Source organism: Xenopus tropicalis, chromosome 7 (genome assembly GCF_000004195.4).
Source record: "Xenopus tropicalis strain Nigerian chromosome 7, UCB_Xtro_10.0, whole genome shotgun sequence".
NCBI classification, from domain to species: domain Eukaryota; kingdom Metazoa; phylum Chordata; class Amphibia; order Anura; family Pipidae; genus Xenopus; species Xenopus tropicalis.
This window is the reverse complement of record NC_030683.2, coordinates 98,354,373-98,379,633: the sequence shown is the minus strand read 5'-3', so window position 1 is coordinate 98,379,633 and position 25,261 is coordinate 98,354,373. Positions and strand designations below refer to the sequence as shown.

Below are 25,261 nucleotides of genomic sequence, written 5' to 3'. Positions count from 1 at the left end.
CCCACAGCCAGGGAAGAGTGCAGCACCCATCATTTTTTAATACACAGACATATAATCAATGTCCATGCAAAACTAATGGCATTCATAAAACATGTCCAACAATCAATATCTAGAGGGCCACATGTTGCACCTCTCTGGCATACTGCATTGTCAAGACAAAAACAAACTTGCCTGCACCCCTTTTGATGCAAAAAGCAAAATGTATCTCAATAAAAGGCAGTACTTCTAAAGGATGCACGGCTGCAAAGGCTGACTTATTTATTTCTCAGAAAAACATGCAATGCAGTATAATGTATTGGAACATTTCATTCCTTCGCCCCTTTTGCTTGCTCAGGAGTTTGATGCAGATTTTATGGCTGCAGCAATGGCACAGTTTAAAAAAGATTGTGTATGCAAATCCAATGGCGAGATCAGATTGCTCTCTATCACACTTGTGCTGCAGCACTGACATTGACCAGTCTGCAGAGGGAACCATATAAACCAATCACAAACGATAATGCCACTGCGTTTTTTTTTAACCCAAGTGTTCCTTATTTCGCAGCAATGCAGGGTAGAGCACTGGGTGGATAAGAAATGGTCTTGTGAAACAGAAAGGGGGGGGTGACAAATGATTATATAGCAGCTCAGTCTCTGTTGTGCACCAATGCGCTGCGGCTTCCCCTGGCACCAAAGAGATCTGTGTTATGGAAGCAGCTGCTCGCTGTTGTTGGGTATATTCTTTTTTTTTTTTTAATCTGTTAGAAAGAAAATTCCTATCCCCTGTTTATAGCATACCAGCAACTTCCAATCAGCACAACTGCCACTGTTATCTTTTGGTGCTGATGTAATTGGCTGGGTACAGATATAATGAAAGCATAATATAAACAGTATGTATTAAAACCTATGGAAAAGTATCTCTTAGTGGCAAGCCCAGACTGCCAATATGTAGAGTGTGGCAAAGGACAGAGGGACTGCTGGAAGAAGCCATAGATGGGCACTATTTATTGGGGCTAAACTATTCTGGCGGTACCAGAGCAAGCTGTGCTGTCAATCACTGTTACTTTGTTTACAAAGCATATCAGTTAGGGGCAAGAGGTTCTGCAGAAGCTACAGACTTTCTGTTTGAAATCTAATAAGGGGGGGGGGTTAAACATTTAGAAATGAAGCTGCTGCCATGGGGCCCAAAGACCATCATTGAAATAGACAGACACAACACACTCCAAGAAATGGTCCTTCTATAACTGGGCCCTCAAGAATTTTTGTTAGTGGGGAACAACAACTTTTAGGTATGCGCCTGTTCACAAAGAGACCTTCTCCACCCTGACTGGTGCATGTGATATCAGCATTATAAAGCACTTACAGAAGAAAGAGCTGCTGATGCTGCGGCCAATACTATGGAAACAAGAAGAGCATCTCTGGTCCCCACAGGGCTCTATGTTAAAGCATAGTGCAGCAAGAACAGTCGCACAGCCATCAGCAGCAGCTTTCCCCGCTAATCTCTATGCTGACTGGCCCTCGCTGTGTCTGACAGAGGATGTGGTTGCAAACGCTGCGCTAGAACTGCGATTTCCCTCCTACAATGCTGCAGCCAGGGGGATGGTGTAGCAACAGACACGTCCATCTCTAGCGATGGAGCTTCAACCTGCTGCTCTGCTGCTGCCGCACAACTACTCCCTTACAGCTCAGCCTTTGGCTGCTGGCGGAAGCAGAGAGATGCAGATCCATAGCAGCCGCAGAAGCGCAGGTAGAAGAGCCCAATGCTGTCATATCATGCCTGGTGCCAGTCCCTCAGCCATTAGCCGTGCCACACACCGCCATAAACACAAAGAGCTACGTGCGCACCTGCTCGGTTCCCACGCTGAGGCTCCCCAGTCCCCCGATACAGTCGCTCTCCCTAATATTTTTGCCGCCGCCAGTCGCAGCCCCAGTCGCAGCCGCTCTCTTCCCCTCACTGCTGACCTCGTGGGAAAGCGACTGTGAGGCCACGCCCACTCCTGTGCGCTCATTTCTTCCCCTTCTGCCCAAAGCGCCAACTGATTGGCTGAGGCGCCTGCCAATCACGGCTGCTAGGGGGTGGGCTCTGCCTTCCAGAGAAGTGATTGTCAGGCGGGTTTTATGTTCTGATTCAGCTGACAGTTGTCTCAGTAGGGTTCCCCAATCAATAGGCGGTGGGGGCAATGTTTAGGCCTGCACACTGCGGCTCTACTATGAAACATTGGTGGGACTGCGCTACAGCGGGCTTGGCAATCTGCTTTCACTTGCCCAGCCTGATTAGACATAGGGCAAAACTTTTCACAGCTGCCGATTAGAACGTGCGTTTCTCCGTTAGTGAGATTGGGCACAGAGCGTCGGCGACATAGAAGGGTACAGCTTGACACACAAGAGAACAAGGTAAGGATCACCCTGCCTATACTCTGCCCATTTCCTCACCCACTCCAACAATTTCCCTACCCCTGTGTGACTTCACCTCCTATTGTAATTCTGCCCCCAGTCCTGACTAGGGATTTACCAGCTGGGTCAGTATTTAATCACAACCACGGTGGCAACCCTAGCGGGATGGGTCCTGGCACCCCAAGCACATTACATACAGCGAGACACAGCAGATACTGGAACCTTATATACAGTGAGAGGTATTGGCACCCCAAAGTATATTTGTACAGTATAAAAAAGTGGGAATTGTTAGCCCAAAGAAGTAGCAAAACCACAATCCAGCAGACCAACCAGGGCCTGGGGGGCAGGGCTGCGCGGCATGCACATGGCTGAGGGTACCTTCCCCCCCAGTAATTCTTCTTTGTGGGGGGCCCAGTTGGTGTTTGCTACTCAGCTGCCCAAAGATGCAAAGCATCGGACTCTTTACCAATGTCACCTTCTGTGAATGAATGGAGCTCACCTTCTGTTATTCACTAGCCTTTATATTGTTCCATTCCCTTCCTATTTCCTGGTATTTTCTTCTACTTTTGCTTTTCCCTTCCTTTCTTTGTTTCCCTTAAAAAATATTTTATGCTTTATTAGTTTTCTCCTTGTTTTCTTCCAGAGAGACCTTCGTCTTTTTTTATGCTTGTCTACTCTTATTTGCCTTTTGTTCCTTAGGCCAGTGTCTCACTAGTAGGAGAGAATACCGATCGCTCCTCACCATTTACCTTCTCCTCTATAAGGGGGATTCTGGCAGCAGAGTGGGTCAGGGAAGGGAGGGATTTACAAATAAATTTGTAATTCTGCCCCCGGCCGTACCTAGGGATTTACCAGCTGGGTCAGTCAAATACTTGCAGAAATTGGGATGCACCTGGTCAGTGATCTTTTAATGATGCAAAGTGTCTAGTGCATATGCGCAGCAAGCATTTAGCTGCGCCGGAATGGTGTTTGTGCATGCACCATGACATTATGACAGTGATGCGTAATGTAATGCGTAATGTATTTTCCTGATTTCACATTTTCACAAATTTTTTTCTGGTCCCCTGAAAGTTGTAAAATGGGGGTTTTGCTGTGCTTATGTTACTTTTAGGAGGGACGCTTCTTTTAGACTGTGCCTTTCTTTGTGCAGAAGGTATTCCACTGGTAGCAGAACCCTGGGGTGGTTTTTAGTACCACCTTTAATTCTAGTTCTGGTCTTATTAGAAACTCCATTAGTAAATTCCCAGGCTGATCGTGAGTTTAAGAAAGTTTTGCCAGATGCCCCACTGGTAAGTTACAGAAGGGGTACAAACTTACGTGATCTATTAGTACAGAGTGACCCAGTTGCTTGTTACCAGAAGAAGTCGAGTTCGTGGTTGCGGAACAACAAACCTGGATGTTGCCCTAATTGCACCTCTTGTAGGTTTATGGTTCCAGGAGCGACTTTTTTACATCCCCAAACGGGTAAGCGTCTTAGTATAAGACACCATATCACTTGAACTACATCTTTTGTCATTTACATGATCACCTGCCCCTGCGGGTTGTCCTACATAGGCAAGACAGATCAAACCTTGAGGTTGCGTATGGATGGCCACCATTCCGCTATCAGTACAGCGTTCCGTGATGGGGCGACTACCAAACCGGTGGCAAAATATTTTTTAGATCAGGGACATAGATTACCTACGTTTCGGTATACTGCAATTGATCATGTCCCTCCACTCAGGAGGGGGGGAGACCGTTCCCGGTTGCTTCTACAAAGGGAAGCATTCTGGATAAAAACCTTAAATACTTTGTCTCCTTTTGGCCTCACTGAATATTGTTCTCTTTCTTGCTTTTTAGATCAAAGGTAGCAACGTATTAGGTTTAGACTCTAATTTTTTGGTTTGACTTAGATTACGTGTTGGGCTGCCTAGTTAATTATTTGTATTTATGGCTATTAGCATGCTCGTTCTGCAGTTTTCTCGGTGTTTGTAGTTGTTTTCTCCTTGGTACAGGGTTTGTTCTGGGGTTTTAATTAGACACATGACTAGAATGACTTGTGCCATTGGTGGAGGGTTTGCGTTTTTATCTATTTATACTGGGGATGGTTTATACATGCTTAAGGTCTTGATAAAGGCCCGAGATGGGGGCCGAAAGGTTGACCTATTTTGCCATGTACTAAGTTTTATATTTTTCAATAAAAGCTAATTTTTAAAGGATTCCCAGAGTGCACCGGTATATCCATGGACTCCATGGAATCCAAGATTTGAGACCATTACGACAATTGCTCTGATGAAATTAACTTAAACAGTATAAACAAAGTTGCAAGCGCTCAGGAGAACACTCGGCAAGTATTTTTGGTATTTTTAATGCCCTTTGAAATACAGCAATCCTCTGCTTCCAATGATACAGCCACCTTCCACCAACCAACTACACCCATCTAACCAAAGTCCTGGCTATCCCATGCTTCTTAGGTTTAAGTTTAGGGGGACCGGCAGTAAAAGAGCAGTTGCACATTATAAAATGAAATTGATCCTGGAAACCTTCAGCATTTTATACTGTACAGTGCCATCTGTGTGTGTACTGGCAAACCTACAGTATTATGCATTTGGAGCTGGGGTGTTAGCTCCTTGTGCTTCCACATGGTTCTACCTGCCTTTTTTTCCAAAAGAGCTTTAGCTCCGCGGCTCCCACAATCACCACAGCGCAGTTTGGAAGTGTTGCTAAATTTCCAGTGTAACTGTGTCCAGTTCACATGAGTGAAATTAAACGATATGTTAAGCAAAATGATTTTTTAAACCTGGTCTGTGCACCTTTACAATAAAAATGTACTGAACTGGGAAAAAATAATGTAACACTGTTTGTGCCCATTTTACTTACAGTTCTCAATCATCCCTAGTGCATACATACATAAGCAAATGCACAGTAAAGTGAAGACCGTTTTACTCTACTGTAAATGTGCTAAGTCTGTGTCCGACTTGGGGAGCACAGGCTAATAGAGCAAATGGCATATAACATCTTAGAAAAAAGGTATAGAACCGCGGCAACTAAAGGCAGTTAGTGTGTTGAACATATCAAGTGTTGTGATCAGAAACAGCAAATGCACTTTTTAAATTGTGATTGAATCTACAGCAAAGGCTCATTACTAGGGTTTCTTTGTCCTAACAGTGTTTAAAACTAACAAATTAAAACCATGTATGGGTATAAAATTCTTGTCCGGAACCCTGCTATCCAAAACGATCAGAATTACGGGAAGGCCATCTCCTACAAAGTCCATTTTAAACATTTTTTTTTCTCTGTAATAATAAAACTGTACCTTGCACATTAGGGTAACTACGCGGCATGAATCCATATTAAAGGCAAACCAATCCTATTGGGTTTATTTAATATTTAAATGTTATTTTTAGCAAACTTAAGGGATGTTGATCCAAATTACAGAAAATTCCCTGAGCTGGGAAACCCCCGCTTTTCATGCATTAAAAGCTATTATGCACGTAATTATGAGCACATATTATGATTGTGCTGTGCCTGGCTAAATCAGCTTAATATTTCTGCTTGTTGAATAATATAATCATACCACTGTAAATCAAGGCTGTTTTAAAGGTATTCTGTCATGATTTTTATGGTATACTTTTTATTTTGAAATTACACTGTTTACATAGCAAATAATTCACACTGCCATTTAAATTGTTATTCCTGAACCAACAAATGTATTTTTTAGCTGTAATATTGGTGTGTAGACGGCCATCTCAGTGCATTGCGCCTAAGTCTGAGCTTTCAGAAGGAGCCAGTACTACACATTAGAACTGCTTTCAGATAATCTATTGTTTCTCCTACTCCCATATAACTGGAGGAGTTCCAAGCCAGACTTTGCTTTCTTACTATTGAGCATACCTTCCAACATTTGAAAAATGTAAAAAAGGACAAAAAGAAATGGCATGGGTAGCACAGCAAGCTAAAATTTTTGACCATGCCCATCTTTGCGACCACATCCCCCAAGAGACCTGTTTATCTTATTAGTTGCAATTGTATCTAAGTGCAGGTGTTGCCTGTTAAGTATTCTGGGCTCTCTGCCAAAAGCCTACTTATCTAATTAAGTTTGAGAAATGTTGTAACTTTTTTGTCGTTCAGTGCAGGAGATCGAAGGGAAATGAGGGATTTTCAATAAGAATACAGGACTGCGGGCTGAGCTGTTAAAATCAGGAGAGTTGGGAGGTATGTGCTTTACCAGTAAATCATGTCCTCTGATTTTGTAGGGGGGTAGGGACAGGCACCATTGCAAAACTGACCTGTATATTGCTATAGTAATCCTGATTCTAGAGGATATAAGGGACTAAACAAAATAATCTCTTCCTCCTCCATATACCAGGCCAGGTGACTTGTTTGGTACCACATATTTGTGTGTCTGGGAAGCCCCCTGGTCTCTGGAAGGTGCAGAAAGTCATTAGAGCTAAAAGGACCCCTGCACTTGGCAGCCTCCCAGTCAGCATCACCAGATTCCTAGAGGTGTCACTGCTGCCAAATGCAGAACTGAACAGCAGGATTGGAGGCTGCTATATTTGGCTGCCAATCCTGTTAGGGGTTCCACCTCAGTAATCATTCTAAAGTTTGCACACTACAAGTCCAAAATTCTGTGCTCTCTGGCATGAGCTTACCCCCAGAACAAAATAACCCCCTAACCCCTCCATATACCAGGCCAGGTGACATTTTTGAACACCCATGAAGCCCCCTGAGCTCTGGAGGGGGCAGAAACCCAAAAAGGTTGATAACGGTCTTTTACCTTAAAAGCATCCAACATAGCATAGTGGGTCCATCTAGCAATGGATCCTTTAGATGCTCTGATACCTTTGTGATGTCCTACCATGAAACTGGTTGAGTTTCTCAACCAGCCACATGACAGCAGCAGGCCTGGATTTGTGCCATGGCCACAAAGGTCCAGGCCTAGGGAGGCAGGTCTTTAAGGGCGGCATGCCGCCCAACTGCAACTGCATTGGGTATGAAGCACTGGGGAAGTTCTGTCCTACCCAATGCTCCATACCCAAAAACAGAAGTTTGTGCATGTGCGCCAAGGAAGGGGAGGGGGGGCAGGGTTGACACGCGGAGACGGGTGCCTAGGGGGGCCCTGTATGTAAATCCAGTCCTGGGCAGCAGCACCCCTGATAGTTGGCTTAAATATGCCCCTATGTGTGTGTGGGGGGGGGGGGGGGGGGCTGATAAAGTGCCTCTCAGTGCACTCAAATTCCAGGAGCTGAAGGCAGCAGATTGGCTTTTCTCCACTTGCATTTATACATACCCCCCAACTGTCCCGCTTTCTATAGCTCATCCTGCTGTCCCGGATAGTTCCCTGAATGTCCCGCATTTTCGTAATAGATTACGGAAATGCGGGACATTCATAGAAGGATCCGTGACAGTGGGATGAGCGCTCCGACTCCTTGCGCTGCTTCTCTCATGTGGCTCCTTCTCCAGTGGTCCCTGGCCCTTTTATAAGGTTGCGCCCGTGCGTAATGACGTCACACGTACACACGGGGCGCAACCTTATAAAAGGGCCAGGGACCGCCGGAGAAGGAGCCACAGGAGAGAAGCAGCGGGAGGAGTCGGAGCGCGTATGGGGGGGGCTCTGTGTATGGGGGGCCTCTGTGTATGGGGGGGCCTCTGTGTATGGGGGGGCCTCTGTGTATGGGGGGGCCTCTGTGTATGGGGGGCCTCTGTGTATGGGGGGGCACTGTGTATAAAGGGTACTGTGTATGGGGGGGGTATAGCACATTTGCTTCTGATCCCACCATTTCAACTATATAAAAGGAGTATTTTTAGAAAAAAATGGGGTGTGTTAATTGGGGCGTGGTCACAAAAGTGGGCGTGGCCAAAAAAATTTCAAGTGTTGGGAGGTATGGTTTATACACCATCAGAGACCTGTGTGCCATTAGCCCTATAGACATGATTGCTAAATTACTAGATATTATAGAAGCCTTAAAACTGTGTTCTTCCAGCAGCTGTCACTGGGCACTCAGGGTTAGTTTTGTAATCTCTGATCAACAAATATAAATGACTTCAATGGAAATGGGGAGCAGGAGGTACGACCAGATGAAAACCACAGATTTTGAGCTGAGCTAAAGAGATTTACTAGCAGAATCCGGCTGTGGTTCCGCCTACTCGCCACTCCCACAAGGCGGTACGAGTGAGTCGCTGCGATTATGTGCAGCCGCGATAGCAGTCTCGCGTGATGTGGCTTTGGGATTTGTGTGAAACAAGAGGCTGGGAGGCTGCAATTAACAGTTTTGCGGGAGGTGTAAGTAGCGGTGTGGGACTGCGGGCTGTGTTTGGGAAATTGGGACTGTTCGCTGTGAGAGGAAAAGCGGCAGGTTGGGCAGTGAGACAGCTGTGTAGCGGAAATGAGATGCAGGTACCATAGCAACCGGGATCGCTCCCCAAGCCTTCCGCTCCCTGACAGTGGGGTGCTGCACAGCCGCCCTCATATGGCCCCAAAGCCGCCTGGGGGGCGAGTTATATCAAAACAGCTTATTTGTGCTTTTAAGCTGATTCTTTATAGAATGTTCTCTGTTGTTTTTAAAGGCGAAAGACCTTTAACTTACCCTTTAGTAGAATGCAGTTGATATTTTGAGTTTTCAGTAGGTCTTAATTATTTATAGTTAGATTTTTGAATTATTCCGCTTTTTATTGTGTTTGGAATTTTAGCAACTCTCTGGTTGCTAGGGTTTAATTTACCCTAGCAACCAGGCAGTGGCTTGAATGAATATATGGAAGATAGGCTAATTCAAATAAGAAACAATGCAGACCGGTCTTTAGTGAATGTGTAGTTGAACCTCTGCAGGACCTACCCAAACTCTTGGTTTAATACCCCGTTGCTTTACCCTCTCATGTAGCCTTCTCAGGGCACCATGATGTTTATAGGCACCCAAGGGGCTGTTCCTAGGGCATCAGCATTGGGGAGTAAAGTAAAACATTTTTTTAAAGCCCTCACGTTGCTGTGATTTGCTGTGAGTTACCCCTCTCCTATTGGAATGATGCATACACATAACGTTTGCACATGCGGTGCCGAGCCTTCTATTCACATAAACTCTGTGATCGCAAACATGAAAATGTATTATGTATGTATCTTTGTGTTATGCTAAGCGTTTCCATTTGTTTTGTTGCCAGGGAAGCTGCTACAGTGTGCCAGTTACCTTTTATGATGAAATAGTTTATCTTTTGTTCAGCTGCTTCTCAATCATGGAAGCAGATATTGTTTTGCCTCACAATCAGTTTAGCTTAATATATTACTCTTCAGGTGCTGTGCTCACTTTTGAGCTTATTTACTAATGTGACAATCTAGCGTATTTTTCTTCAAAACACGAAATTTGCCCCAACATCAGCAATTTACTAAAATGCATGGTGTATTTGGTTCACATCGGTGCATTTATTGTGAGCTGCACGTTAGCCAATGCAAAACTTTGAACACTGGCCAATTTATTAAGAGGGAAATAATTACTTTTCACCAAGAGGACTTTCACTAAATTCAGGCTGGCGGGCTGTCATTATAAATATAGTGCAGCCACTATTGCATCTCATTATTTAAAAAAAATTCATGCTAATTTCTCTAGTGCAGGAGTATAGAATAAAATCTCTCTTGTATTGATGTTATAGAACTAGACTTAGGGGCTGATTTACTAATCCACGAATCTGAATCTGAATGAGAAAAATTCGGATTGGAAAACGAACATTTTGCGACTTTTTCGTATTTTTTGCGTTTTTTTTTTTTGTCGCCGTTACGACTTTTCCGTAAATTGACGCGACTTTTTCGTAACCGTTACGACTTGCGCGAATTGGCGACTTTTTCATAGCCATTACAAATTTCGTGAATTGTCGCGACTTTTTCATTGCCATTATGACTTTCGTGAATTGTCGCGACTTTTTCATTGCCATTATGACTTTCGTGAATTGTCGCGACTTTTTCATTGCCATTACGACTTTCGCGAATTGTCGCAACTTTCGAATTGAGAGCTTGAAAAAGTCGCGACAATTCGCGAAAAAGTCGCAAAGTACCGATCATTATGAAAAAAACGCATTCGGATGCTTTTCGGACGTTCGTGGATTAGTAAATGTGCCCCTTAGTTTTATGTAATAAAAATACATTTTGTTTTATAAGCAGACATGTCGATGAGAAGAAAGGCCAGTGTCAAGATGAAGGAGTGGGAGAATATTTTTTCTCAATGTCACATAATACCACCACACAAGCAAAGATGTAAGCATGTTCCTTTTGAGAAAGCGGGATATCAGATCTGCATAGAAACGCTGGAGGGAACCCCAGTAAGACAGGTAATTTGGGAACCCACAGTGACTGTAAGCAATGTAACAAACTTAATCTGAAAATGTAATAAAAGGCTTGTTTAAAGGGGGAGGAAAGGTATAATCACTGGGGGTTCCAAATGTTAGGCACCCCAAGTGATTATTATTGCTTACCGAGACCTCGGACAGATGTTTACTGAAAACCAGCCCGGGGTACTTCTGTAGGAGCACTACATAACAATCTTCATCTGTTTCTTGCTTGTTTGGCTTTTCACTCTACTGCACATTCGCACCTGGACCAGAACATAGAGATGAATGAGAAAAAAAAAGATGGTGTTGTGGTGCTTATGTAAAAGTACTCTGGGCCTGTGCACTTTTCAGCTAACGGGAGCACCGTCCTTGCCTCACATTTTGGCACCCCCCATTATATACCTTTAATAACTATCATTGCATCACCTGCTTTAGTTGCCTAACTGAGCATAACTGAATCATTTCTTTATCTCAGTTTACAGCAAAGAGAGTTCTGAAACCTGGACTGAAAGATTTGCCTTGATACAGTAAAAATAAGTTAAACTTTTTATTTCAGGTAGATCAGAAATCTACTAGAAAAGAACCTGAAAATAACTAATAATACAGAATTCATCTCTAGCATTTGCATAGGTTAGCATTTAGGGAGTAGTAATCATAAAATGGTCTCCTTTGAGACTAACTAAAACACTACAGTTTTAGATGTGCAAATATTGCCAGTATTAGGGCATCTCTGCAATATATTAACTGGGAAAGGCTCTTCACAGGGTTAAACATAGAAGGAAAATTGAATATGTTTAAAATGCTGCTTAATAAATATATTTGTCATTATGTTTCCCAAGGAAAGATATTGCAAAGCAAAACCTTTATGGCTGAATAAAACTGTTAGTGTCGAGTTTGGTAAGAAAAAACGTACTTTTAAAGTATTCAAGTTAGTTGGGACAGCAGAAACTTTCATCAGGTACAAGGAAGCAAATAAAGCAGCAAAAAAGCTATCAGGCAAGCTAAAATAGAGATGGAAAGGGGTATTGCAGCAAGGAGTAAAAGGAATCCACAATTCATTTTAAAATATGAAAATAGTATTTTGGGAGCAAACCGTGACTGAGACACCCTACCGGCCATTCAGGGCATTTCCCTGTTCCTTAATCTACGTGTGCTACGAGTGAGAAACAAGCGGACCAGGGGCCATATAAATGTATACATTTATATTTAAATGTATCTTTACTATGTTGACTCTATTTCATAAAATTTTGTAAATTGAATAGTTTGAAGAAAGGCAAAAAAATATATAAATAGTAAATTAATGAAGCAAGTAGGGGTGGGACCCTTATCAGAGGGACGTCTGTTGGTTGATGAAAACAGGGAAAAAGCAGAACTGTTTTTTTTCCTTTGTCTGCACAACTAAGGTACCAGCTTATTTCCATTTAAATAGACCCAATTCTAATAATATAACTATTGATGTATTGGTGACTCAGGAGAAAATTCAAAAGAAACTAGAACATGTAACGATAAACAAATGTCCAGGACTGGATTTGATCTGACTTTGCCCCCAATACTGCATCTAACCATGCATCTTTATTTATAGATCACTCTATTGTTGTATTATACCAGGGATCCCCAACCTTTTTTTTACCTGTGAGCAACATTCAAATGTAAAAAGACTTGGGGAGCAACACAACCATAAGACATGTTCCTAGGGTGTCAAAAAAGGACTGTGATTGGCTATTTGGTAGCCCCTATGGGGACTGGCAGCCTACATGAGGCCCTGTTTGGCAGTACACCTGGTTTTATGCAACCAAAATTTGCCCAAATGCCAGCAATTCAAAAATAATCACCTGCTTTGACGCCACTGAGAGCAACATCCAAGGGGTTGGGGAGCAACATATTGCTCATGAGCCACTGGTTGGGGATCACTGTATTATACCATGAAAAGAAGGCCCGTGGGAGCACACAGGGTAAGTTGTGGGATTGTGGTCAGTGGTGCCAATGACATTTTAAAGGTGCATAAGGATTATTGTCATTTATGCTGATTTTTTTTTTCTTCAAAGGGTGTTTTGGAGAGAAGTGTAGAAGTATGCTGCCAACTAAGAGTGACTCTGTTTGATAGCACCTATCATCATTTCTTTGGAAGGACTTGGAAAAGTTCAGCAAAACCCTTAAAAGCAACTCCAGGAAAAGGCTCAAAGATTCTTTTTAATGAGGTAAGGCAAAATGGCCCTTAATTAAAGTTGGTGATTCATTTTTAGTTTAATATTAATTTATTATGCTGTATCTGACACAGTATATTTAAGGGCTTTTTACATAGTTACATAGTTACATAGGGTTGAAAAAAGACCAGTGTCCATCAAGTTCAACCCATCCAAGTAAACCCAGCACACTTAACCCACACCTACCAATCTATACACTCACATACATACACTATATATACAACCACTAGTACTAACTGTAGATATTAGTATCACAATAGCCTTGGATATTCTGATTGATCAAGAACTCATCCAGGCCCCTCTTAAAGGCATTAACAGAATCTGCCATTACCACATCACTAGGAAGGGCATTCAAAATCAATGCAGAGTGTACAAATCAATGCAGAGTGTATTCTTGCCAGTGTGGTATTATATCTTACATTATATGGCTACAGATATGACTGGCTGGTTTATGTGAGGCATATTGTACTATTATTTATAACCATAGGCAGAGAATCATGAATATTTAGGAAAGCTTAACCTTCCAGAAGAGAGGACAACTGTATTTATATATAATGTAATGTTATCGAATGCAATGCATTCTATTTGTAACCTCCCCAAAGACTTTATCCTCCTCCACTGTTTATGACTAACAAAACATAACATCTTTATTATGTATAACCAGCTACTGGTTGTCTATGTCTTGTTAACGTGAGATCCCGGCAAACATTTTTGGGTATACCCCTGCCCTTGATCCCTTGGAAATAAATGTTGTTCCTTTAGCTGAATTCAGAGAGGATTTAAGCTTCTTTTTTAAAAAGCAGGTCCCCCATCACCTATAAAAGCAATGGCACACAGTTTTTCACCGTAATTAAATCTGCACTAGCGTGGGTGAAAGGGAGAAATGCAAAGGGAGGCAATTTCCTGCCATTAAGTCGTATCACGGCCAGTAATATGTTTTATTTCCAGTGATCCTAATGTTATGCTATGGCATGTCGTTTTCTGCAGTTTTGTTGTCTGTGGTAGCGCAGATGTAATCATGAGCAACGACTCTTACTGTGTGTCATTGTCCTTATTAGAGAGTCTGTAGAACTGCAGACTATGGCCTTTGTATGAGATTACTGACATTATCATGAGGCTAGTTACCCAGTGTAGCCCTATCTGCTCTGGTCAGACTGGCTGAATTCACACAGTAGTCACAGATTTGAGTGTGGCCAGTGCCACTGCTGGAATGTCCCCATAAACAGTGCTGAAAACAGGCCAAACAAGTTATGGGTTGCAATTTTTGGTGTGTGTCCATCTTGGGATGTCAGCAGCGATGTCTTTATATAAAGATTGCATGTAACAGACTTATAAAGGTTCATTTACTAACAAAGAAGCAAAACTACTAAGCACTGTATATTAACGATACAGCAATTTGTATGTGTAGCATGTGTAATGGAAGAAAATATTCATGTCATTCATTATTTGGTAGAGAATATTTATTATTGACTACAGAAAAACTCGACGTGATGTAACTAGATTTTTCTACTTGGTAAATTAGAATAGTGGACGTTTCCAGCCCTGATGGTGTCTTTTTAGTACTGTCTGAGCTTTTTGAAGGCTGCCGTTTGTATTATGGCCACTAGGAGGTAGCAAAGGGCTGTAGATGGTTGTGTTTTTTTTTTTTAGCTTGTGGTGAATTCCTGACATATTTTCTGTGCTGCATTTACCTGTCATTCCTTTGACAGTGCTAATTCATGGGAGCTGCCTGTTGCATAAGTGGGAGCTGTTTTTATAACTTCCAAAGATCAGCTTGTGCTGGCAGCAGGCTTGATAGGAAGATTTACATGTTTAATAGTTCCCAACAGCTTAGAAGGTATTTGTCAATAAATATATCAGTTTTACTGACAAAAAGAGAGTGGATAATAAGTTTATTATTTTATTTCAGCATATATTATCTTATTTCAGTATATAAATCACATTGGTGCATTTGTCTCTCTCAGCCAGCAGCCCTGCTCAGTATAGAATCAAAGTGTCCTTGTCTCTGTTGTTGGACCAGAACCACATGTGCTTGTACTTAAGCTCCGGGGATGTATAGACGTTTCTAACTGCTTTTGTTTTTTTTTCTTCATTTCAAAAATATGAATAAAAAAAATCAGAAATTGTCTCTCTTACCTGCTTTCCTATGTGATTAATTGGTATTACTTGGCCTGTGGCACACGTGCATATGTAGTGGCTTATATGTGCCAGAAGCGTAACTTTAACCATCATAACTAATTTGTCAAAGTTCTTAACAAGCCCTGTCAGCGCAGCAGTGTGAGTCAGATATTGCATGGTTATCGGTTACTTGTATATGTGCGTAAATGCCTTTTTTAAAGTTCAAATAAAACTATAACTAAAGTTAATGGGGTAGTTCACTTTTAAGTTAATTTTTAGTTTGTTAGAGTGGCCAGTTCTTAGCAACTTTTTAACTGATCTTGATTTTTTATTTTAATCATTTTTTTTTAATTATTTGCTTTCTTCTTTTGACTCTTTCCAGATTTCAAAAGGGGTCAGTGACCCTGGCAGGCAACACAAAACAAAAAGTGGGAAATTAAAATATTGTTAGAATATGAAATTTGAGACTTGTGTATATTAATTACAGGCAGGGATTTAAATGCATGAACTATAAGGCTAGCAATACAGTACGGGTATGGGATCCCTTATCCAGAAACCCATTATCCAGAAAGTTCCCATCTCCCATAGACTCCATTATAAGCATATAATTCTAATTTTTAAAAATGATTTCCTTTTTCTCTGTAATAATAAAACAATACCTTGTGCTTAATCCCAACTAAGATATTATTAATCCTTATGGGAGGGAAAATATGCCTATTGGGTGTAGTCAATATTTAGAGGATTTTTAGCAGGCTTAACTTATAGAGAGCCAAATTACAGAAAGATCCCTTATCCAGAAAACCCCTGGTTTCGAACATTCTGGATAACAGGTCACATACCTGTACTATGAATGCTGTTAATGCCATGTAGTTGTAGTTCAGACGAGCAGAGGGCCAGTGTTCCACTGCCGAATGCACTGTCTGTACTCCCCAAATGAAAGGAACTTTACATTCCAAGCAGAGGGAAGCCACTTCTGTTTCCACAAACTAGGAATCTGCATGGCTTGTTGACAACATGGATAATTTAATTCAAATTAAATCACTCTCATTAATACAGCTATGGATAAGCCTCAGTTAGATAGATCATATTAATTTTATGATCTTCTCATGAAGACTTTTTTTTCTCCTGGGTTTTGTACCATGCAAGCTTTATAACCGGGGCATTAGTGCAAATAATGACAGGTATGTACAGGCCCGGATTTGTGGAGAGGCCACAAAGGCCCGGGCCTAGGGTGGCATAAACCTGGGGGCGGCATGCCGCCCCGCCATACCAAAATGTTACAATAAGTGTTTGGCTTACGGTGCATGCCTGCTTGCATGTGTGCATGCGCGCACAGCAGGGGGGGTGGGGGGGGCGTGCGACTGGGGGTGGCCTCGGGGCGGCCGGTTTTGAAATCCGGCCCTGGGTATGTACTCACCAGGGTGATGAAAGGTAGTGGGAATTAATGGTCCTGGCTTCAGTGCCATTTTTTACAAAAAAAAAAACAAAAACCCATCATGGCTTTATTAGATTTAGTTGTGAGGAGTGTTTCTGTGCTTTGTAGTCTTTCTGGTCAGGGAATTCCAAGCAGGCGGGTTAATGTGTAAATGCATGACAGGTGATATTAAGGGGAATCCTTTGCCTGATCTCCTCATGCTTCAAGCTCCCCACAGGGAGATGGTATATATCAGCCTTTAGGCCTGTGTCTGTTCTGTGTTATGGCCTGTGGGTTCCTTATTATAAAGAAAAGTGGAATTGTTTTAAAAAAAATTAGAACTATTTGATTAAAATGGAGTCTGTATGACATGGCCTTCCTGTAATTCAGAGCTTTCTGGATAATGGGTTTTGGGATAAGGGATCCCTTACCTGCACAGGTTTGGGACCTGTTATCCAGAATGATTGGGACCTGGAGCAAGAGATAAGGGATCTTTCTGTTGTGGGATCCCTCATCCATTTTTCATAAGTGGCAGTGTTTAAATGAGTGTAGTGTCTAAATTTGGTTTTATATATTATAGTGCTGTATATGTTTCCAACTTACTCTTCTTTCTGGACAATAAGAATCAGAATTTGATCCAAATCTAGAAAGCAACAGCAAACAAACAAAACTGAGCTTTTTAACTACTTTGCCATATGTTTTAGATTGTTTTAACATTAACATATATTATTTCCCCCACTTTGGACAATCTAATAAAAACACTGTTCTTACAAAACGTATGTTCTAATCATTGTGTTATTTTTCAGCCTATATACTTTTATACAACACTTTGTGATCCCAGCATTATGGCTGTCATTGAGGTTGTTGCACTTACCAAAAAGCAAGATGGATCCAAACAAGGACTCTCGTGTGGCTTTGGAATAATGGGCTTGTTTAGCCATCCGCTGGAAGATGATTCAAGCATTCAGAACAAAAGGCGAGTATTTCTCTTATCACTTGTCCAACTTTTTATTTCACTTGAAATGACAGGTAGGTCCATAGATATACTACCTCCAAAGTAGCTCAAGAGACTAGAGCTAATAGCCTAGGATAGAGAATATACAGTAGATGGCATAGATACAATTTTAGATATAGGGAAGAAGTGAAATGAAGAATGAAATGGAGGTATTGATTATGATGTCCAGACAACAGGCAAGGCACAAGGGGATTCTGTGTGTGACATGGCCCACAAAGGAATTTTAAAGGAAAGAACATAAAGGAAAGGCCAAGATCAGTTTTAGTAGAGCAGCTATATTGAGCCTTTTGCTCAGCAGCTCCGTTTGGCAACTAACATCGTGGAAGTATCTTTTTTTAGATACAAGCCTTATTGGCACAGTGATTATTGTAACAGTCTGTGGGGATCACTTTTCCATTTGGTGTTTGTGGGCAGCTGGGTCAACCATTCCAGTTTCCAGCTTTAGTGAATGTGTTTGGTTGGTCTCGGCGGGGTTAATTCTTTAAAACTGAAGCCTAAAGTACTGTGTTCCAGAAAAACATAAATACATAATGACAGCTACAGACTCAAAATACAAATGAAATCATCTTAAACTCTACTTTGCTTTTGGCAAAATGACACTTTGTTTCACTTAATATGTTCTATATGTATATATATGAATCCAGTCTGTTGATGGTAGACATTCCTCACAGTTTTTATCATGAGAGGGAAAAAAAGCAACAAAAATGGAAATATTTACAGCAATATCTGAATATAATTTGGCCAGTGTTTTCCCATTTAGATTGATGTAATAGTATAGCACCCACAGAATTCCATTCTGCAAAATCTGCTTAATAAATGCTGCAACATAGTCATCTACTGATGTGAATAATAGAATATTTGGGAAAGAGATATTAAGTCACTAGAGCATAAATAGCAATCAAATTTTTTGAGGTCACACAGCTGCTCATAGAATTGTGTGGCAGTAGATCAGAATTTCCTTTTATTATAAGAGATCACATTGGAATAGGCAGTTCTGTTTAATTCTGTCTTATCCTTTTGTGTTGGTATTGACAATTTGCCAAATCTCCGCTATCAAAAATGTGAATGTTGCCTGTCTTGCACAAATGTTTTTATAGTTTTATTAGGCTAATTTTAGATATTAATATATTGTGTATATATGAAAAGTATATGCATTGCTTAAAACATAATGGGGCCGATTCACTAAAGGTCATTAACGCTTAACGCATAGTTTTATGCGTTAAAAAGTGTTCGATAATTAAGTATCGATTCATTAAAGTCATTTCGCATGCGAACTCATATCGCATGCACAAAAATCCTGATTATCGCAAAGCGTTTTTTCCATCGCATTGAGGTAATTATCCAATAGAAATAATACTAACACATAATTCACAAACATATTTGTAGTGTTAAAAGCATAAAATGTGGCGATAATTACTGTGAAACTTAACGCCTCCCAGGAGTAGGCGTTACTAAACAAAATTGCAGCTGGTGATTGTCTGTGGTGACAAGATGGAGTTTGCAGTCGGATTTTTTCAAGAATATGATTGCCCTAGAGCAGTGCTGTCCAACTTCTGTTGTACCGAGGGCCGGAATTTTTCCGACCTACGTGGTGGAGGGCCGATAATGGAAGCCAGTTTTGACCACTCCCCTTTTTGAAACCGCACCCACTTGAAACCACACCCATGTTATCACATGACCATACCCATATTAATGGTTGTAGTACAGCAAAAACCTGCCATACTCTGCCTGCCCTACCCTGCCTGCGTATGCCAGACTCTGCCTTCCCTACCCTGCCTGTGTGTGCCATACTCTGCCTTCCCTACCCTGCCTGTGTGCCATACTTGGCTAGTTTGTGCTATACTTGGCCTGTGTGTGCCATACTTTGCCTGCCCTACCCTACCCTGCCTGTGTGTGCCATACTCTGCCTGCCCTACCCTGCCTGTGTGTGCCATACTTTCACTGTGTTTGCCATTCTTGGCTGGTTTGTGCCATACTTGGCCTGTGTGTGCCATACTCTGCCTGTGTGTGCCATACTCTGCCTGTGTGTGCCATACTCTGCCTGTGTGTGCCATACTCTGCCTTCTCTACCCTGCCTGTGTGTGCCATACTCTGCTTGCCCTATGGTGCCTGTGTGTATGGCACACACAGGCAGCCTACAGTGACACAATGCTGGCACTGCTCCTACAGTCTGCACAATAACTATATATTAAAAAACTTTTTAATTGCAGTACCACCTCAGTATATGTTCTTTTTGTAGTGTGCAGGGATTATTTGTGGGTTTCTACTGCTCCTGAGGTGTGAACAGGGGAACAATGTGGGTGATTACAGCCTGAGCCTGAGGTGTGAACACTGCAGGGGGTGAACAATGCAGAGATTAAAAGGTGTGAACAACACAGGGGATTACATATTTAAACAATACAGCCTGATTACAGCCTGAATCTGAGGTGAGAACCATGCAGGAGGGGCCAGTTAATCACAGTACTGATACCATTTAAAGCTTACACAAGAGTAAGCCATCAAAGCAGCCAGACAGGTGGGGGGCCACACAGAGGGGGGTCGCGGGCCGCCAGTTGGACAGCACTGCCCTAGAGTGATGCAGCCTCCAGTTTTCAGGGAAATGGTAATTTTCAGAACAGTAGTTTTCAGGAAGTAACTGGTACGCGCGTAATAGTGTGCGCTTATATTGTGCTATGAAATAACGCATAAATATATTGCATGGTTTAAAATAACGCTTAAAAATATGTCATCGCCAGATAAATAACGACAATAACATAGCTTCTTAATTCTGACAAGTGCCTTTTTAGTGAATTGATCATTAATTCTCAAAATATAAGAAGTGATATTATTTTTAATGCATGCTATAAATATCACTTGTTTTTTCGGAATCAGCCCCAATGTCTTTACGATATTACTTTATTCTTTTTGCATAAGAAATGAAACGAAAAACAAGAGTTGTCATGTTGGCTCATTATTTACCATGCAGTGGGATAAATATTTACTATTTCACATGTTCAGGAACCAGATTATTATAAATCTGATAGGTGTGTGTACATGTGGGACATGCTGAGGGACACAGGACTGAGGCTGCAGGGGTAAGGATGCTAGGGTAGGGTATTTACAGATAAAAACATGAAAGTTCAGCTAAGAAACTCATTAAGCTGACTAGTTGCTGCCCTGGGTAAGGTGCCACATAAGGTAAGGTTCCCACCTTGCTTTACAGCAATAACACCTTTGTTAGGGTGACGCCTAGCCTGCTGCCTGCAGGTGGACAGTTCTGGATATAGCAATGCCAGTTAGTGTCAACCTTTTCAATGAAAAAACATTAAAAAAAGGATGGCCACCATCTTGGCAATAGTCTCTTATCCGAGATAACTGTAATTGTTTCCCAAAGAATCCACAGTTCTGTTGGATGGCAAACATTGCCCTTTACTAGGCATGATCAAATAGACCTTTAGCACCCTATGACTGTTGGAATTGTTTACAGTTTCTTAGGAAAAAGGTTTGTTAGAATTATTTCTTGGGTTATTGTGCTTTTATCTCTTGTGTTTCTCATAAATTATAATAATAAATAAACTCTGTTTTCAGGTTAAAACTTTATTATGGAACACCTCGAAGTCTTTTGCATCCAACGCTCAAAGATCCTAATGAATGTAAGTGAGGCTAATGTAATTTGTGCTTGAATACCTACTGACAACCTAAATGTGTTCTGTGAACATGATTTAGTTTTGTATCTGTTCAGAAAATAACACTGTAAATGTCCATATTTGATGGAACGTAAGGAGCAGTGCATTTTAGTACAGGTATCGGACCCCTTATCCGGAAACCCATTATCTAGAAAGTTCCGAATTACGGAAAGGTTATCTTCCATAGACTCCATTTTAATCAAATAATTCACATTTTTATAAATGATTTCCTTTTTCTCTGTAATAATAAAACAGTACATTGGACTTGATTCTAACTAAGATATAATTAATCCTTATTGGAGCCAAAACAATCCTATTGGGTTTAATTACTGTATAAATAATTTCTTTAACAGACTTAATGTAGGAGATCCGAATTACGGAAAGACCCCTTATCCGGAAAAGCCGAGGTCCTGAGCATTCTGGATAATGGGTCCTATACCTGTACCTTAATTATAAAAGTATTGTTTCTATCAATGTCTATGTAGGAATGAATCCACAGAGTGTAAAAACATAAATTCATTGCATTTCAAGGAAACGGCAGCTGAATTTCACACAGGTTACCTATGGAGCGTGAGTTATTTCAAGCTTCTATGCACTATAAGAAGAAGCTGTCTTTCCTTGTTATAGTGGGATAAAGCTTGCCTTCTCCGAACTGAATGCATTGCTGGCAGAAAAATGTGACTTTGTGCTTTGTGGAACTGTCATCTGCTGTATCCACTTTGAGGGCAGAGACAATACATCCCATAAATGGAAGCACATTTTATTTCAATCATTACCCTTCTGAACCGATCACACTATATCGACTGTAACATTGTGTTGACAGTTTTGTTTTCCGTGGTGCTCTGACAATTCCAACATTTTTGTTTTCCTATTTCATCCCACCCACCTTACAAATACTGAGCATTAGCCTAGTTTCAGACATGACTAGCCATAAGGCCAATGGCACATTCTGGGTTTTCTCTGCTTTCTTAAAAAATCTGTGCTGTCTTCAACTCCTTGGGGCATAAATTTTGCCTATTAGTGCATAACAACGAGGGAATTTTGGTGAAAAAATGCATACTTTCATGTTTCTGCACCAATATCTGCTTTGTTTACACACAGACAGCCCAATGCCTTATTTGCCAGTGCACACCCAACACAGAAGACAGAGTATCTGCATTTTCTCCATACATGTATATGTCAGCTGAAAAAACACAATCTACTGCCTTCACCCCAAGGTGGACATGGAAATATGAATGCCTTCCATCTTAGAGACTGACACTCGTTACCATGAAATATATCTGTGCTAACATGTAAAAGTGGCAATACACGGGCAGATTTAAGCGGGTCCTTCAGAACGAATTTGACAGCTTATCTGTCCCTGCATGGGTACCCCCGACAGGCCTAACCGATTGATATCTGCCCTAAAATTGACCAGATATCGTTTGGGCAGGTTTGAGTTTTCTGTCGGATCATTGTTGCAGTCCATCGGCTCATTAATGCAGTCCTTGCTCCAACAGGTACTATTTCCGTCATTGTAGTTTGATTGTTTGGCCCAAGGGCCAAACGATCAGATTACTACAGTACTGCTCACCTTAGGCGGGCATATCGGTGGAAAGATCTGCTTGTTTGGCAAACCGCATGCCAAACGAGCAGATCTTATAATGTATGGCCACCATTAGTCATGCTCTTCTGTAACATATTCTTGTCTGGATTTTAACACATAACGCATTGTCAGGGAAGATAATATATAATGACTCCCAGAAATCCGTTATTGAACTTAGCCCTTGTTTTGTTTTATACTGTTGGGTAATTGCAGAATAATACAATAATGACACTGCTACTGCAAAGCAAGCAATAAATAACCCTTCTGTGCAAGGAAGAACACTTCAATTTATCTTTTACTGCTTGAAAATCTAGCATAAAATGAAGTCTTGGAAAGTTTGTAAATCAGCCTGAAGGAAAACTAGCAAAAAAAGGCAGAAAACATATCAACGATAAATGTTCTTAATTTTCCTTCATATATCCACTGTTATAAAAGTAATTGCAAGTTTGCTTTACACTACTGAGGTGCCTCTGAAGTTATTTGTAGCCTGTAATGTCCCCATCACGCTGTGAGCCATTGATTCCTATAAGATGAGAAAAAGCAGCAGAGCGGCACTTGGTAGCCCTTTGGCTCATTCCCATTATGCACACCTTGCTGCCTGACTGGGAGTGGTGCTAGGGGTTACTTGTGTTTTTTCAGTTTGAAATATTGAAATCTATCATATTTTAGGAATACGAAAGGACTGATCAGAGTTCACCCCTGTGGATATTTTGGCATATGTCTTCTGCCATCCTTTGAAGCCATTTTGTACTCATTTAATGTCACTTGCTATTTAAAGCTCTGGGCTAAATATTATCAACAATTTTTAAAAATTCCCCCTTTATTGGAGCTCCCTATACATCACTTCTGGTCCCTGTCTGTGTTTCAAATAAAGGGTGGGCCTAACAGTCCCTGCCAGAAGCACAGTAGGACATTGCAGGGCTGTGATTGGCTGTCACACAAGCAAAGACAGGCTTTAGTTCCCTAAGTATGCCTAGCTGCTGATTGGTTTATTTCTCATAGTGCAGCCTGCTGAGTGCTGTTGGTTCCCCTGCACATCTGAAGAATTAAGTCAGCAGGAAGTGGAACAGATCAGGGAAGAGCAAGTAGGGTTTTGGGGGATATTGAAATAAAATAACCAGAAACACAACTTTTTAAAGCACAATCCTTTTATATGTTTAAGAGTACGCACTGACACTTTCTTGCTTTGTAAATAATATGTCTCCTTATACATTATATACTGATCTAACATAAAGTGTTTTCCTGTGCCTAGTAAATCAACAAATGACATTACTTGAAAATACCTCCATTCAGTACTCTGTGCGACCACACAAAGTCTTACAGACAGTTGCCCACTTGCTCCCAGAAAACGTGCTCGTTTCTGGCTCTGAGACAATCCCTGGGATTATACCATCATCTGATGAATCAGGTAAAATATTAATTTGGATAATGTGGACAACTTATTGTGATTGTACCTTCTGTTCATTATAGTTATTGACTTTTTGTATGATGCATTTCTCACACACAAAATGCAATACATAGGTTTATTATATGTCTTTGTTTGTATAGTGGTGCCAAATAATTGGGGCATTGGTCGTGAGGGCTGTACTGATTACAGTCTGTCTTTTTCTATCTTTAAAGTCATAAATTTGTCTGTTATCAACCTAGCTACCATCCATCTAAATCTGTATTCATTTAAATAATATAGGCATATGAGGTTTCATGAGCATGCTGCTTTTTTCTCTCTCTAGGAAATGTTAGTATGCTGAGAGGAGAATGAAATGGGCAGCATGTCCAGGTACCTCAGGGGCTGCTATATTAAAGTCTTTTCCTGCTTTTGGGGTGGCTCTTTATATGTGCCCTTTCATTTTTTTTAAATTATGTCTTGGCCTAAAATGTGTTTGACTAGTTTGTCAGTATATGACATTAATTGTAAACACCTACATTTAATATAATATACTGTGTAACCGTCAATCTGTGAATCTTAATAAGGGGCCTTTTAGATTATGCCATGTAATTTTTGCCTGTGCTTTATTTTGGTGTAATGGCAACGTGAGACAGACATGCACAAACCAGTTAAGATGTTTCTATACCTTGTTATGGAATTGGCAGTTCCTAAACAGAATATGTTTCACTTACAGTGCTTTGCATGTTTGCCCCCTTGGCATTTTTCATGTTTTGTTGCCTCACAACTGAGAATTAAAATGGATTGTTTTTAGAGTTTGCACCATTTCATTTACAGAACATGCCTACAACTTTGAAGATGTATTGTTTTTGTTATTTTGAAGCAAACAACAAATAGGACAAAATAACAGAAAACTTCAGTGTGCGTAACTGTTCCCCCCCCCCCCCCAAAAGTCAATAATTTGTAGTCTTTATGAGCTTGCCACATCTTGCCACTGGGATTTTTGCCCATTCCTCAAGACAAAACTGCTCCAGCTCTTGTTGGATGGTTTTCGCTTGTTAACAGCAATCTTCAAGTCTGACTACAGATTCTCAATTGGATTAAGGTCTGGACTTTGACTAGGCCATTCCAACACATTTAAATGTTTCCCCTTAAACCACTCGAGTGTTGCTTTAGCAGTATGCTTTGGGTCATTGTCCTGCTGGAAGGTGAAC

The 25,261-nt window shown here is 41.1% G+C and overlaps 2 protein-coding genes across 5 annotated transcripts in view; one reads left to right on the top strand and one right to left on the bottom strand.

Annotated features, from left to right (window-relative positions):
- kcnab2 (potassium channel, voltage gated subfamily A regulatory beta subunit 2) overlaps positions 1 to 1,950 on the bottom strand; it is a 120,131-nt gene extending 118,181 nt beyond the window's left edge. For all 4 annotated transcript variants that reach the window (XM_031906327.1, XM_018095449.2, XM_031906328.1 and 1 more), the window contains exon 1: positions 1,822 to 1,950. The gene's annotated coding sequence lies outside the window, so the exon portion shown is untranslated. The remainder of the gene's footprint in view (positions 1 to 1,821) is intronic.
- A 6,592-nt stretch (positions 1,951 to 8,542) lies between these two features.
- The window catches only part of nphp4.2 (nephronophthisis 4, gene 2), a 33,229-nt gene continuing 16,510 nt past the window's right edge, over positions 8,543 to 25,261 (top strand). The window contains 6 exon segments of the mRNA NM_001100238.1: positions 8,543 to 8,635; positions 10,496 to 10,662; positions 12,708 to 12,860; positions 17,205 to 17,374; positions 20,981 to 21,045; positions 23,916 to 24,071. Coding sequence (NP_001093708.1) covers positions 17,244 to 17,374; positions 20,981 to 21,045; positions 23,916 to 24,071 — 352 coding nt within the window. The 5' untranslated portion in view covers positions 8,543 to 8,635; positions 10,496 to 10,662; positions 12,708 to 12,860; positions 17,205 to 17,243.